Below are 12,215 nucleotides of genomic sequence, written 5' to 3'. Positions count from 1 at the left end.
AGTCCTACTTTAATCTCAACTAAAATAAATTTCCCAGCTAAAGCACATTTCTTCAGATTCTTCTTCAACGAGATCGCATTGCAAAACATCGATCTTACTCCAAAATATCCGAGAATTTCGAGGGGCGAGAGGACGTCAATTAATAAGGGATGTTTTTCAAAGGACTTAAGAAAATGTTATTCTCCGTCCCCGAAGACTTTTCAGTGTCCGCCGCTTTATCGCGGAGCATATTTCTTCATCTTTTCCTCAGGGATGGAGATTTTTTAGGGTTTTCTTTTAGTCGTTACTTAGGGTAACGGGATAGTGGGACGGAAGAAGGATTCTGTCTACTGTGTGCTGTTTTAACTCGGCGCTTTCTCGACGTGCCTCAGGTTGCTGCCGTTCCGGCCACCGTGTACGGTCTAGACGCGCGCCTCGTATTATTTATAATGTACGAGAGCAGAGAGACTCTAGACACTTTCGAACTAATGCTTGTAAATGGCACACCTGTAATGGAGAAAAAACTCGTAAAAATGCTCTCTCGGTTATTTATTAAAGTTAGTAGGAAAATGGTAATGCATTGGATGCGAAAGGAGACGCGGTGGAGGAAACGAGACTGCGGTGAGGTTGGTGGAGGCAGAAGAAAGAAGGAGCTCCTTGAAAAATTTCAACGCAGTTGAATATCGAGTTTTCACGAAAGAAAATTTCAGTCTCGTTGTCAAAGATGCGATCGGAGCCTCGAAATTCTCAATGCAACCTTCGGGCTTCTCAGTATACTGTGAAAAAAAGAATCTCAAACACGTTCGTCTCGGAAACTGTCACCTCGTAATTCTGCTCGACTTTTTCTGAAAAAAAAACGAGGGATTATCGATGCCTTCGATGTTTGCAGGGAAATAAAGTTCAATGCAACAGCTTGACGCTGACAGCGAAAGGAATAAAAACAAACGCGGAAAGCTGTGGTTATTTTAGCGTCGCAGAGAACTCCTCCTCGACCTTTTTGTTCTTCCTCGTACCAACGCGTCACCGAGCTTCAATCTACTTACGGAAGTTGAATCCTCTCTATATACTCTGTCTCTCTCTCTCTCTCTCTCTCTCTCTCTCTCTCTCTCTCTCTCTCTCTCTCTCTCATAGACAACGAGAGTGCTACCTTCTGTGGTGTTAGCAACTGTGACGAGATATAAGGGGAAAAAAGATGAAAAATTAACGAGTCAAGCGCTCGAGGCTAAAGAATTCTTTACATTTCCGTACCGAGACATTGCCAGCGAGAGGTGAAGAGTTTGCAAAGACAAAAAGCCGTACAGCCGAGTTGAAATATCCACAAGATTTTGTTCCTTGACATTTTTATGTGGACACACATAAATATCAAGATGCATGTACAGAGCGCTGCAAAAGTGGGGCCCAACCGGCCGACCATCGTTCCAAGATGGCTTTCCTATTGAATATTTATCAGTAGAATCCTCCACGTTTGCTTCATCGACAAAAATCCTATTTCGTTGGACGAGAATTGAGTTTTTTTCTTCGACGAACTGAAAATCATTTTCCACGTAAGAAAAACTGTGGTTCGAGCCGCTGTAAATTTGGGTCCAAAAGCAAATGGATTTTTCGCGATTAACCAAATTTTGGGAGTGAAAATATCGGAGCGGAAACAAGAACTTTTGATCGTACCATCGAGTCCTCTGCTCGCAGCGATTCTGGGGCCACCGTCAAGGCTTACGATACACACACAAATATTTACAAGCACAGAACACTGCTGACTTCCTGCCTTTATTACATTTCACATTTGCTACTAAAGTTTGCGACGACGGTAAGAAACCTCCGTAATTACGACGTCAGGCACTTTGTACAATTTGCAGACAATATTTTCGACGCAACGCGACGTCGTTACACTGAAAAACTCAATTCCACTTTTTTTTGCATTTTCCACTACATTTTGAGATACAATGCTCGGGGAGCTTTTCATATTTCATAGGAGTTCGAGATGAATCTTGCTCGAAGTACCCCACTTTGCGCTTTGGCTTTGTGCCTGATGCTCCGTGGGTCTGAGTTCTCACAGAACACAGTTGCCCATTTACGTCCACGCGAAATACTTTCTGACATGCTTTTACTGGTCCCTTCAATTTTCAATGGATTTCCAAGCTCGTTCGGAAACTCGCTTAAGGGGGGTCCTGCTTTAGAAAGTCAAAAAATCTATTTTTTCAGGAACGTTTTTAGGATAGACGGAAATAACTCAGCATAGCGAACTTTTTGGTATAGTTTCAAGGATATTTAAAAAGTACAAAAGCATTTTTTTCATGTGAGAGATACTAATTTTTACATGGTTTATGCACTAAGTCTGATAATCAAAGTTTCTCGGTTTCGTACGACGTGGAGATCGTAATTATTGTCTGCAACAAAAATTCCAATTTTTTTTTCCATTTTCATATATTTTCCTTCCATGCGAACCTATGAAAACTCGGAAAAATTGCGAAATTCTATATTCACAGCACGTTGAAGTGATATTCTTCACCGTTAGAAGCGTTTTTTTTCAAACTCGCTAAAAACATAAAATTTCGCAATTTTTTCGGTTTTTTATAAGTTCGTATGGAAAGAAAATAATATGAAAATGAGAAAAAAATTGGAATTTTCGTTTCAGACAATAACTACAATCACCACATTGTACGCAGCTGAGAAACTTCGACATAATCAGACTTTGCGCATAAATCATGTACAAGTAGTATTTCTCACATAAAAAAAATGTTTTTGTACGTTTGAAAAACCCTTGAAACTATACCAAAAGGTTCGCTATGGCGAGTTATTTCCGTCTATGAAAAAACATTCCCGAAAACAATCGATTTTTTGACTTTCTAAAGCAGGATCCCCCCTTAACGCAACAGTGTCCGTTTGACGGAACAATCAGTCTCCGATAAGCCCCTTCAAAACTTTTCGAGTATGCAACTAATCACTGTGCTTTATTTGGGTTTTTTTTGGGATGCCTTTAGCTAAAATTTAATTTAATTAAAAAATAAAATTTAAGGAAGCTAAAAAAAAAATAAAAAGGCATTTAGCTAAAATAAAATAAAAAAAAGTCATTTTGATGTGAAAAATTCGAAAAAATTTCTGCAGCTTCTCGTGACTGTTGTGCACTTCGAAATTTTTTTTTCCAAAGTCCTCAGCCAAATATTGCGACTTCTCATTAGCAAAGTTCATGGGACTGGAAAAATAATTCCTGGAATCTCTCAATCGTAAATTCCACAATTGCACGTTCCCTTTTGACGTGAGTCATCCAAGTTTCACATTTAACGAATGGTACAATGCAGTATGCGAACGGGATTCGTACGACGACTGAATCCCTCAAAATTTTTTTTTTTTTTTCGTTTACTCATTCTTTTTCTATTTCTCTATCAACAATGATCGTACGAGAGTGAGAATTTTGCTGAGATTCAGCAAAGTGTCGAAAATGAAATTCGGGGATAAGCAGCGTCACCGGTTTCTCAATCGATCGTTTAATGGAAAAAACATTTACAAAATTATTCATAAAAACAATGATCAAAATAGACTTTAAGGTAGACTCAGAAAGCTTCGCAGCATTTCTGAAGCAAAGAGAACGAAGACCAAAAAAATGGAGATTGTCAAGTTGCTTGCCAATCGGTTGGACGAGTAAACGAGAATTTATTTTCGGCTCGCTCCGTGTTGACCTTTTTCTATGATTTCATTGGCAATCCTGGCAGCTCGCGGATGAAAACGTTCACAAAGCTTTTTCAAAGCTTCCTCGACCTCTTCGAGAGAAACTCGGTCCTTGCCTGCCGTCTCGGCCATTTTTCTCGCGTCCTCGAGGGTTTTCTCGATAACGTCCTCCAGCACCGCCGACAATACTGCTTGCGCCCTCGCCGAAAGGGTGTGAATGCGCCCTACATCCAAAGGAACGAGGCAACGAATGAACCAAGTTTGAAAAAAAGCACTCCGAACCCCTCCGTTCATTGTATTCATGTAGACTCGATGAAAAAAAAACACTTTTTTTCTTCATTCATACTTTCTGCACGAAATTGCAATCAGAAGCGTCTCTTAGTCTGTCTCGATATTGAAAAAATCGGATTTTTCGTGGATTCATAAACTCGAGAAAAAAAAATAGAAAATTGGATTCTCATGAGGCAATGACGTTCGCCTGACAAATTTTGTGGGCACTCAGCAGAGTTGAAATTTTTTTTACTGTGTCAAAATGAGAGAAATCGCGATTGAATTATACCTCGTTAAGGGAGGGAATTGTGCAGAGTGATTGAATGCATCCTTTATAATTTCATGCTTAACGAACGTTGGAATTAACTAATCGCATTGAAGCGAATGAACCGAGTGACGGGGAAGGGGGTTATTGTCCGAGCCGTTTGAGTTTGACACTCGACAAATACTGGCTCGTCCATTCAATCAAATTCACTCGATTCGATTTACCTGTGGGGCGTTTCCGTTTCGGGGGTGTTTTGTGCCCTCCGCGCTGATTATTCGAGTTTGTTTTTCGTGACATTTCGGTATTATAAATCCATAAATTTGTACGAGGAAACAAAAACTTTGCTTTTTCAATTCTCCAGAAAGCGACTATCTTCGTGAACTTGATGCAAAAACTTTTGAAACGCATCTAATTCGTCAAGAAAACACGAACATCGACACAATTCTGGAAACTATGACAACTTCATTACGGTCTACAGACCATGGCTCTTCTAGAACCAACTTTCAAAATATCCGCCAAGAAATAATTCGATTGAATAAAAATTCAGAAAATTATTTAGTTTCTTGAAAAAAACCACCAGCCGGATCTGCGTCTCTTCAGTGCATCGCCCTGGGTTTTTGTTTGATCAATAAATTTTCGTCATACGATGCCGTTTCCTGCACTTCACTTTCGTATAATTTAACCTGAAACGACATTTGTGTACCTCGAAATGAATGATTTTTCCTCCCATACAATATCAAATAATCCAAATAACCAATTTCGTTCGAAGAAAATCATTTAAGGTAGATCCTGCCCGAAGGAACGTATTTTATAGGTGTCTAAATTGGGTCGATTTTCACTCCCTATAATTAAAGGTATAATCACTCTAAATTAATGTCAGAGTTATTAATTCGAAATTGTAAATAAATTTTATCAATTACCTTTTGGCAAATGAAATTACAAGCCATTAATTAATCGGGGATCCACCACTGACTGAACCCCAAATTTCATTCATCCCTGGCGAAAATACTACAGTTTTTTATGTAAAAAATCGCATTAGAGAGCGGAGAGGGAAAATACAAAAGGAAATGGATCGAGAAAAAAGTTTTAATAAAAAGACAGAAGGCTGTGACAGGAATGGGCCGAGCCAAGAAGAAACAAAATGCCGAAATAAGCGAATGTGAGATTGCTCATTTTACCAATTTCGTTTAATCTTTAACGTAATATATTTTTATTACTAGTGAGACAATCGTCTAGAATTTTTCCCCAGACCTTCGTTACACACTTCTTTGTTTATTGTGTACGTTTTTCATAAACTTCGTAAGAAGCGTTCATCCGTTACATGGAAAGATGAACGATTTTTCACGCACAGTCCCTGTGTATTTTTCTTCACATTTAAGCACGTTTGTTTCAATAAGCAATAAAACGAACCCTTAAAAATTTGATATTCGTGCCAGTCGACTGCGCATTGAGACTCTGTGTAAATTTCGCAACTTCCTTAAGAAAATCGTTTCGTGCAAGAGCTTGTTTACCTGAAACATTGTAAAGTTGGTTCCTCCTTTGAAGAAGTCGAGTGGCGCAGTTCTCGGTATCACGATTGATTACATTTTACATAATACCAAAGTATGCTTCGAATCAGTTTATTTTTCACTGACGTTAGGATTCGAGAGTGATCGAAATGAGGGAAGGACCTGGCAGAGCGACCCCGCTCCCCGTCCCGAAGGAGTGAAATTCTTTTTTTTTTTTTTTTTTTTTTTTTATAAAAAGTCGCAGAATTTAACGAAATAAAAAATTTGATGAGTATCAAAGCAGAGCTGAATTGGACGCAGTTTCTGGAGGCCAAATTTTGACGGAAACTGAAATTCAGTGAGTGATTGACGTAGCAAAGTTGCGATTAAGGGATAATGGAATATTGAAAAATGGCACATGACAGACCGGCGGAGCCTCGTTCGATGATGGAAAGGAGAAAAGAATATTTTCAGCGTTGCGTTTCGAGGAAATTTAATTAGCTTCCCGCTTTTTCGCTCATCAGTTTTTCCTTCATTTTTGCTTGTCAAGAATTGAATAAAAGTACAAAGCACCGCCTGCGACTCATGTTATGGTAACTCCTCCGGAAACTTTCTTCCCGCGTACTCGAATGAACATTTCGAATTGATTTGAAACTGCATTATTATACGATAAAGTTTACGAGATGAGTGCAGCTTTATTGACGATTTTCAACGCCATGTTCTTGATAATTTACTAAAGAGTTTTGATTCGCGAAATTATTCGTCTTCCACGTGAAAAATATTCGATGGAATGACATCAACCCGAGCAGAGCGTCTTCGCGCTCTTGCATCCTCTTTAAAAAATGAAAAATCATTCTTTTCTTCCCCAACGCTTTTTTCGCTTTTCGCTTGCATCCTTTTCCACGTTCTTGCTCGCTTATTCGTTATTTTCATATGCTCCCTCGCCTCTTCTCTTTCATGGTAAAACCTCCGAAAGCGATAAAGTAAAATCAGTCAAGATGCGAGTTTTCGTGCATGCGATTACTCTCGAACTCGATTAACTTCGTGTCTCTCTCTCAGCTTCGTTTCTCGTATTTTCTTCTTCCCTTATTTTCTCTCTCCCTTTGCTCACCCCGTTGCAATAATAATTTTTTTTGAGTGTCTCGGAAAGCACGAATACACATTTCATCTGTACGCGCGTTCAAGAATATGAAGACGATTTGATCATAATTTTATGGGTTTCAACCGACTCTATTCATAGTCGAATGCTGCACTCGAATTTCCTTGCACAAATTCATTTCAATGCATGTTCCATTTTCATTTTTTTCGACGGAAGTAAAACGTTTTCTCCCACAACTCGAACAAACGGATACTCGTTCCGAATGCTTTCCAAATCATCGATCGAGAATTTCAGAATTTTTAAAAAACAGCAGGAAGTAGGAAAATTTTCGAACCCACTTTCAGAAATTTCATTTCTAGACAAATTCTTTGAAACAATAAACGAACGAGCCACGAAAGTTTTTCGTATTTTTTACTATTTTTTTTTATTTGACGGTCTCCATAATATTGAAATTTCTGAAACCATGTTACCAGAAATCTGTGAAAAATTCACAAGTTTTCTTCGCACTTTGACTGAACAAAAGTTATGCAGCACTCCTCGCCTAATTCTATTTTCAGTGAGCACGTTTTTACCTAAAATTTGGAGGCTGCTCACAGGATTTGGCAGGGAGTTTCAGGGACAAAATTGTGCTCCATCCTTCTGCCTTGATTGCTCGTGGGGGGATGAGAATTTGAGTGATTCAATAATGAATGATCGATCGATTTTTCCAGTGCTGGACTGTGTCGTTTCGGGCTGGGGTCCGTGGTCAACTTGCAACAGCGAATGCGGTCCGGGTGCCCAATCAAGGTCGAGGATGGTGGAGCGAGCAGCTGAAAACGGTGGGAAGCATTGTCCTCAATTGACTCAATACCGAGGCTGCCAAGGCACGAAATGTCACAAGCGGAATCCCCAATTGGCATTAAAAGGCAAGTTAATTAAGTAGGATTAATCCCTCGAAAATACATTGATTTTTACGTTCTGAATGAACAGTGAAAATGAATAAAATCAAAAGTTTTCCATCCCTCTGAATATAGCGAAGCAAACGTTACGAGAACGATGTCTAATGCGAGCAAGATGAAAGCAAGAAAATTTCAGACAGACAAATTGCTAGAATAATTATCCCATAAAGAGCACGAACTTGGGCTTGTTAAGTTGTAAACCCCGAGCGTGGAACAACGTTCGCCATCAAATTTGCAGAAACATAAACGCCTACCCATTCAAACGAGATTTAATTAATTGCTGCAATTAGAGTGCGCAGCTTAATTCCGCGAGAATCCAACATACATCTCCATCATGCAGTTGAGAGAGATCCAGACTTGCGTAACACGCCGATCCAGTGATGGCGGAGAGTCAAGACGAACTGGAAGAATCTTTGCACTCTTCCTTTTTGCACGATTTTTATTTCCATAAGATTCCGTCAAGAAACCTCTTGACAAAAAATTCAAAAAGGATGAAAAGCTTGAAGGGTTCGCAGCATTAAAGATCGCGGAGTAATGTTGACAAAGCTGGAATCTCTGAACGCCCCCAAACTTCAAAGAGCCATGAAATTAAAAAATTCAAGTTTCAAAAAGATGTTTCGAATGCAATTTACAAATGGACGAGTTTGAGCTCCAAACTGTCATCGAATCATCAGGCAATTCCGACGCTCGAGAGGGCTAAACCAGTGAATTTCGTCTCCTCGAGAATTTCCAATACAATCGGGCACGAAATTGCAAATGGAGACGAATTATTCCGGGTCGTTTCGCGTTAAGGTCTCTCTCCAGTGTCGAGAGGATCGTCTCCCAGGGCTAATTGTTCCTTGGGAGAAAATCCAATGGGAGTAATCTACACTTCTCAAAGCAGGACCCTCGTGTAACGTGTACTCGATGGTCTCCCTTAACTAGTGGATTCCATTTCAAAGGGTTTGGAGGATTTATGCATGAATATAAATATGATCAGAGACCTGAACCATGAATCACTGATACGGGCACGTTACGGAGGAAGACTTTGATGGTGGTCTCGGGAATACATTGAGCATCGGAAAATCGTTACGAAATATTTTCATACTTTTGCTGCTCCGTTGCTTCGGTCGACTCGTATTTTTTTCATTCCATTACATCGCCAGCTCTGTCGATATTAATGTGTACCTTTTTGTCGATCCCATCAACCTTTGCTTCTCTCAAGCAAAATATTAACTCCGAAATGTGCATTAAGGAGGGACATCAGCTTGAGAAAAATGGTGATGGCTTTATGAAACTTTTAGAATACATTTTTGGATATATTTTTTTTATAGCCTCTCCAATTTTAAATCCGTTTCATTCAGCCATTTCTTTAGTAAAACATTTCCAAACTTCGAATATTTAACGCACAGGAAATAACTTCGCAGGCCCGATAGGTTAGAAAAAAAGTGCTATTGCACAGATTGAACTCCAAAGAACATGTGTGCAAAATTGGAGCTCGTTTCATTCTGCCATTTTTTAATATTTCAAATATTGTAAATACTACGCACAAATGACGTACTTTTGGGGGTTACATGACCTAGATAACTTAGTTAAAAACAATCAAATTCGTATTTACGTGAAGCTGATGTTCCTCCGAATATTTCTAAGATTCGACCAAAGATTTGCGAATGCTGAAACAAGTTACTGCATGCTCGAACCGACGAAGCTGCATTCAGCAAAAAAGGAATTTTCTCTCAACAAAAAGCACGAGTTCCAACAAACGAATTCCTTTTCTCAGTGGGTTTACCAGCGCAGTTTCCCCGGGCCTTCGTCGAAGGTGTAAGAAAACTTATTGAAGTTAATTCGATTGAAAAGCGATAAGCGCGACGTGCAGTCCCGTTTTTGCGTTGGAGCCTCACAAAAACTTTGAACCCCGAGCATCGCCTCGAATATTTTCTAAAGCATCGCAGCCTCGCTGGCTAAGCAAACAAGATAAAAGAAGCTGAACAAAAACCTCGTTTTTTTACCCGCTTTGCAGAAGTCGCGCTCCTCCTACCGGCGGAATTGGGTGGCATGCGGCACATGAACGACAGCAACGACATAAGGACGAACCTCCGTCTGCGGTATCGCGACACCTCGGCAAACGACCCATCCAAAGAGTGAGTAACGAACAAACGCCAATCAAATTTAAAACGCGCCCTCCCAATTCCCACTATTTACAAATACTCGTGCAAACCTACTCTAAATAAACTCTAAGAAAAAAAAAAAAAGAATATTCCAACATTTTTTCAAAAGCCAGCACACCCGCTGTCGTAAGAATACCGAAAGCGAACCTACGGCGTTTCAAGACCGAGCAACGCGAAAGGGCATGAAATATGAGAAGCTATGCGTCGAATTGAAAAAAAAAAAAAAAAAAAAAAAAAACGATATAACAAAAAAACACAAAAAAGGCGTTCTCCAAATGAAAGAGTGACATGCTGGAAGAGCTCGGGTTAGAGGAGAAAAAACGAGGGGATAAAAAGTTGTGGAGAAATGAGATATGTGACTGTGGCTCGTTATGCAGACAACCACCGTGTTTTTCATGCGTTCGTAATAAAGCCTAACGAGCCTTGTACTGCATCCTCATGTATGTACATATATATATATAGGCATACACGATAAATAACTGGTATCGATATATACCTACATGCATGAAGGTACAAACATATATTTATGCGACCCACGTATATACATGGACGATGTTATGTGTGCATGTGCAAATGTCAACTGGGAAGAGAATCTCTCGTGCTCTGGTGCTCGGGAGGCCTCGTCTCGGGAATTCCGGGTGAATGGACGGCTTTTGGTGAATAATGGAGAAGGGCCCGTGGGTATGTAGGAAAATGGGAGGATCCATGCATCTTTGCGGGGAAAAATCGTGGCGTATAACTTTATCTCGTAGTTAATGAGTCGAGGGTTAAATTTATTTTATCTATTTTGGGTCATCCGGATGAGATCGCGAGCTCGAAGTAAATCGCACGGAAACGCCCGATTATTCAGCCGAAATGTCGTCGTTTTCGGTACTTTTCCTCAACTCATTCGGAGTTCTCACTCGCTCTTGCGATGGGTTTCTGTGAGCTGTCGTTGATGCAGAGCGATGCTTTCTAGAAATATTGGAATTCCAAGGTTTTTTTGATGTCGGTTTAAAGTGAAGATTTTCTCACGACCCTGCTGCGAATTTGGTTCGCGCACAGTGTGCGGAGAGAATAGGGTATTGCACGTTCTTTTGAAAACTGTTTTAAAATAATCCTGAGATCGTGATAAACCAGTAGAATTTTTATTTCAATTTTATAAGACCGAAAACTGTCTTGAAAAGTATTTTTTATTTACGATTTTCAATTTTCGCGCGGAAACGCTAGCCGCCGTGGTGTTTCGGTTTGTGAAGTCACTCCGTTAGTAAGCAATACAATTGCGATATACCAAGTAATAAGATTTGTGAAAATAATGAGTTATGGTGGTATATCAATGGTGTCTCGGGCCTGAATGCTATAATGCAAGGGTAAAAATGCCACAAAAATTGTGGACTCATCGCCACCATCAACATATTTATCATTATTGGTAGATTTGTACTTTCTGCTTTCACAAAACCGTTTTCCATAATGCGATTTTAATCAAATGAATGATAAAAGTCCACAAACGTGCATAATAAATTGTAAAATTTCAAAATAACACAGAGCGCACAACAAAGAATCTAGATTGTTTACTATCGGAGTGACGTCACGTTGGAATCCAATATGGCGGATGGCGTTTTAGACATTTGAAAAACAGATGAAAAAAGACGATTTTTAAAATTGAATTATAAAATTAACATTGCATTTTTATGAATAAATATTGACGTTTTTCTCGTTTACTTCTTACGAAATCTATCATAATCATGCATTTTTATATATTTTTTTACATGGTGTCAAATATTAAGGTAGATCGTGCCCGAAGAATCGTAGTTCATGGGTGTCTAAATTGGGTCGATTTTCACTCCCTAATTAAAGGTATAATCACTCTAAATTAATGTCAGAGTTATTAATTCGAAATTGTAAATACATTTATTCAACTTATCTTTTGGCGAATGAAATTACAAGCCATTTATTAATCGGGGATCCATCACTGACTGAACCCCACATTTCATTCGTCCCTGGCGAAAATACTACAGTTTTTTTATGTTAAAAATCGCTTTAGAGAGCGCAAAGGGAAATGGATCGAGAAAAAAATGTTAATAAAAAGACAGAAGGCTGTGACAGGAATGGATCGAGCCAAGGAGAAACAAAATGCCGAAACAAGCGAATATGAGATTGCTCATTTTACCAATTTCGTTTAATCTTTAACGTAATATATTTTTATTACTAGTGAGACAATCGTCTAGAATTTTTCCCCAGACCTTCGTTACACACTTCTTTGTTTATTGTGTACTTTTTCATAAACTTCGTAAGAAGCGTTCATCCGTTATATGGAAAGATGAACGATTTTTCACGCACAGTCCCTGTGTATTTTTCTTCACATTTAAGCACGTTTATTTCAATAAG

General features: G+C 39.2%; 1 protein-coding gene across 1 annotated transcript in view; it reads left to right on the top strand.

Annotated features, from left to right (window-relative positions):
- LOC122414618 (somatomedin-B and thrombospondin type-1 domain-containing protein-like) overlaps nt 1-12,215 on the top strand; it is a 63,844-nt gene that overhangs the window by 40,253 nt on the left and 11,376 nt on the right. Inside the window, exons 2-3 of the mRNA XM_043426063.1 lie at nt 7,474-7,668; nt 9,701-9,821. Of these exons, the coding sequence (XP_043281998.1) occupies nt 7,474-7,668; nt 9,701-9,821 (316 nt within the window). The remainder of the gene's footprint in view (nt 1-7,473; nt 7,669-9,700; nt 9,822-12,215) is intronic.

This window comes from Venturia canescens, chromosome 1 (genome assembly GCF_019457755.1).
Source record: "Venturia canescens isolate UGA chromosome 1, ASM1945775v1, whole genome shotgun sequence".
Lineage (NCBI taxonomy): Eukaryota > Metazoa > Arthropoda > Insecta > Hymenoptera > Ichneumonidae > Venturia > Venturia canescens.
Note: the sequence above shows the minus strand (reverse complement) of the source record. Positions and strands in the feature narration are given on the sequence as shown.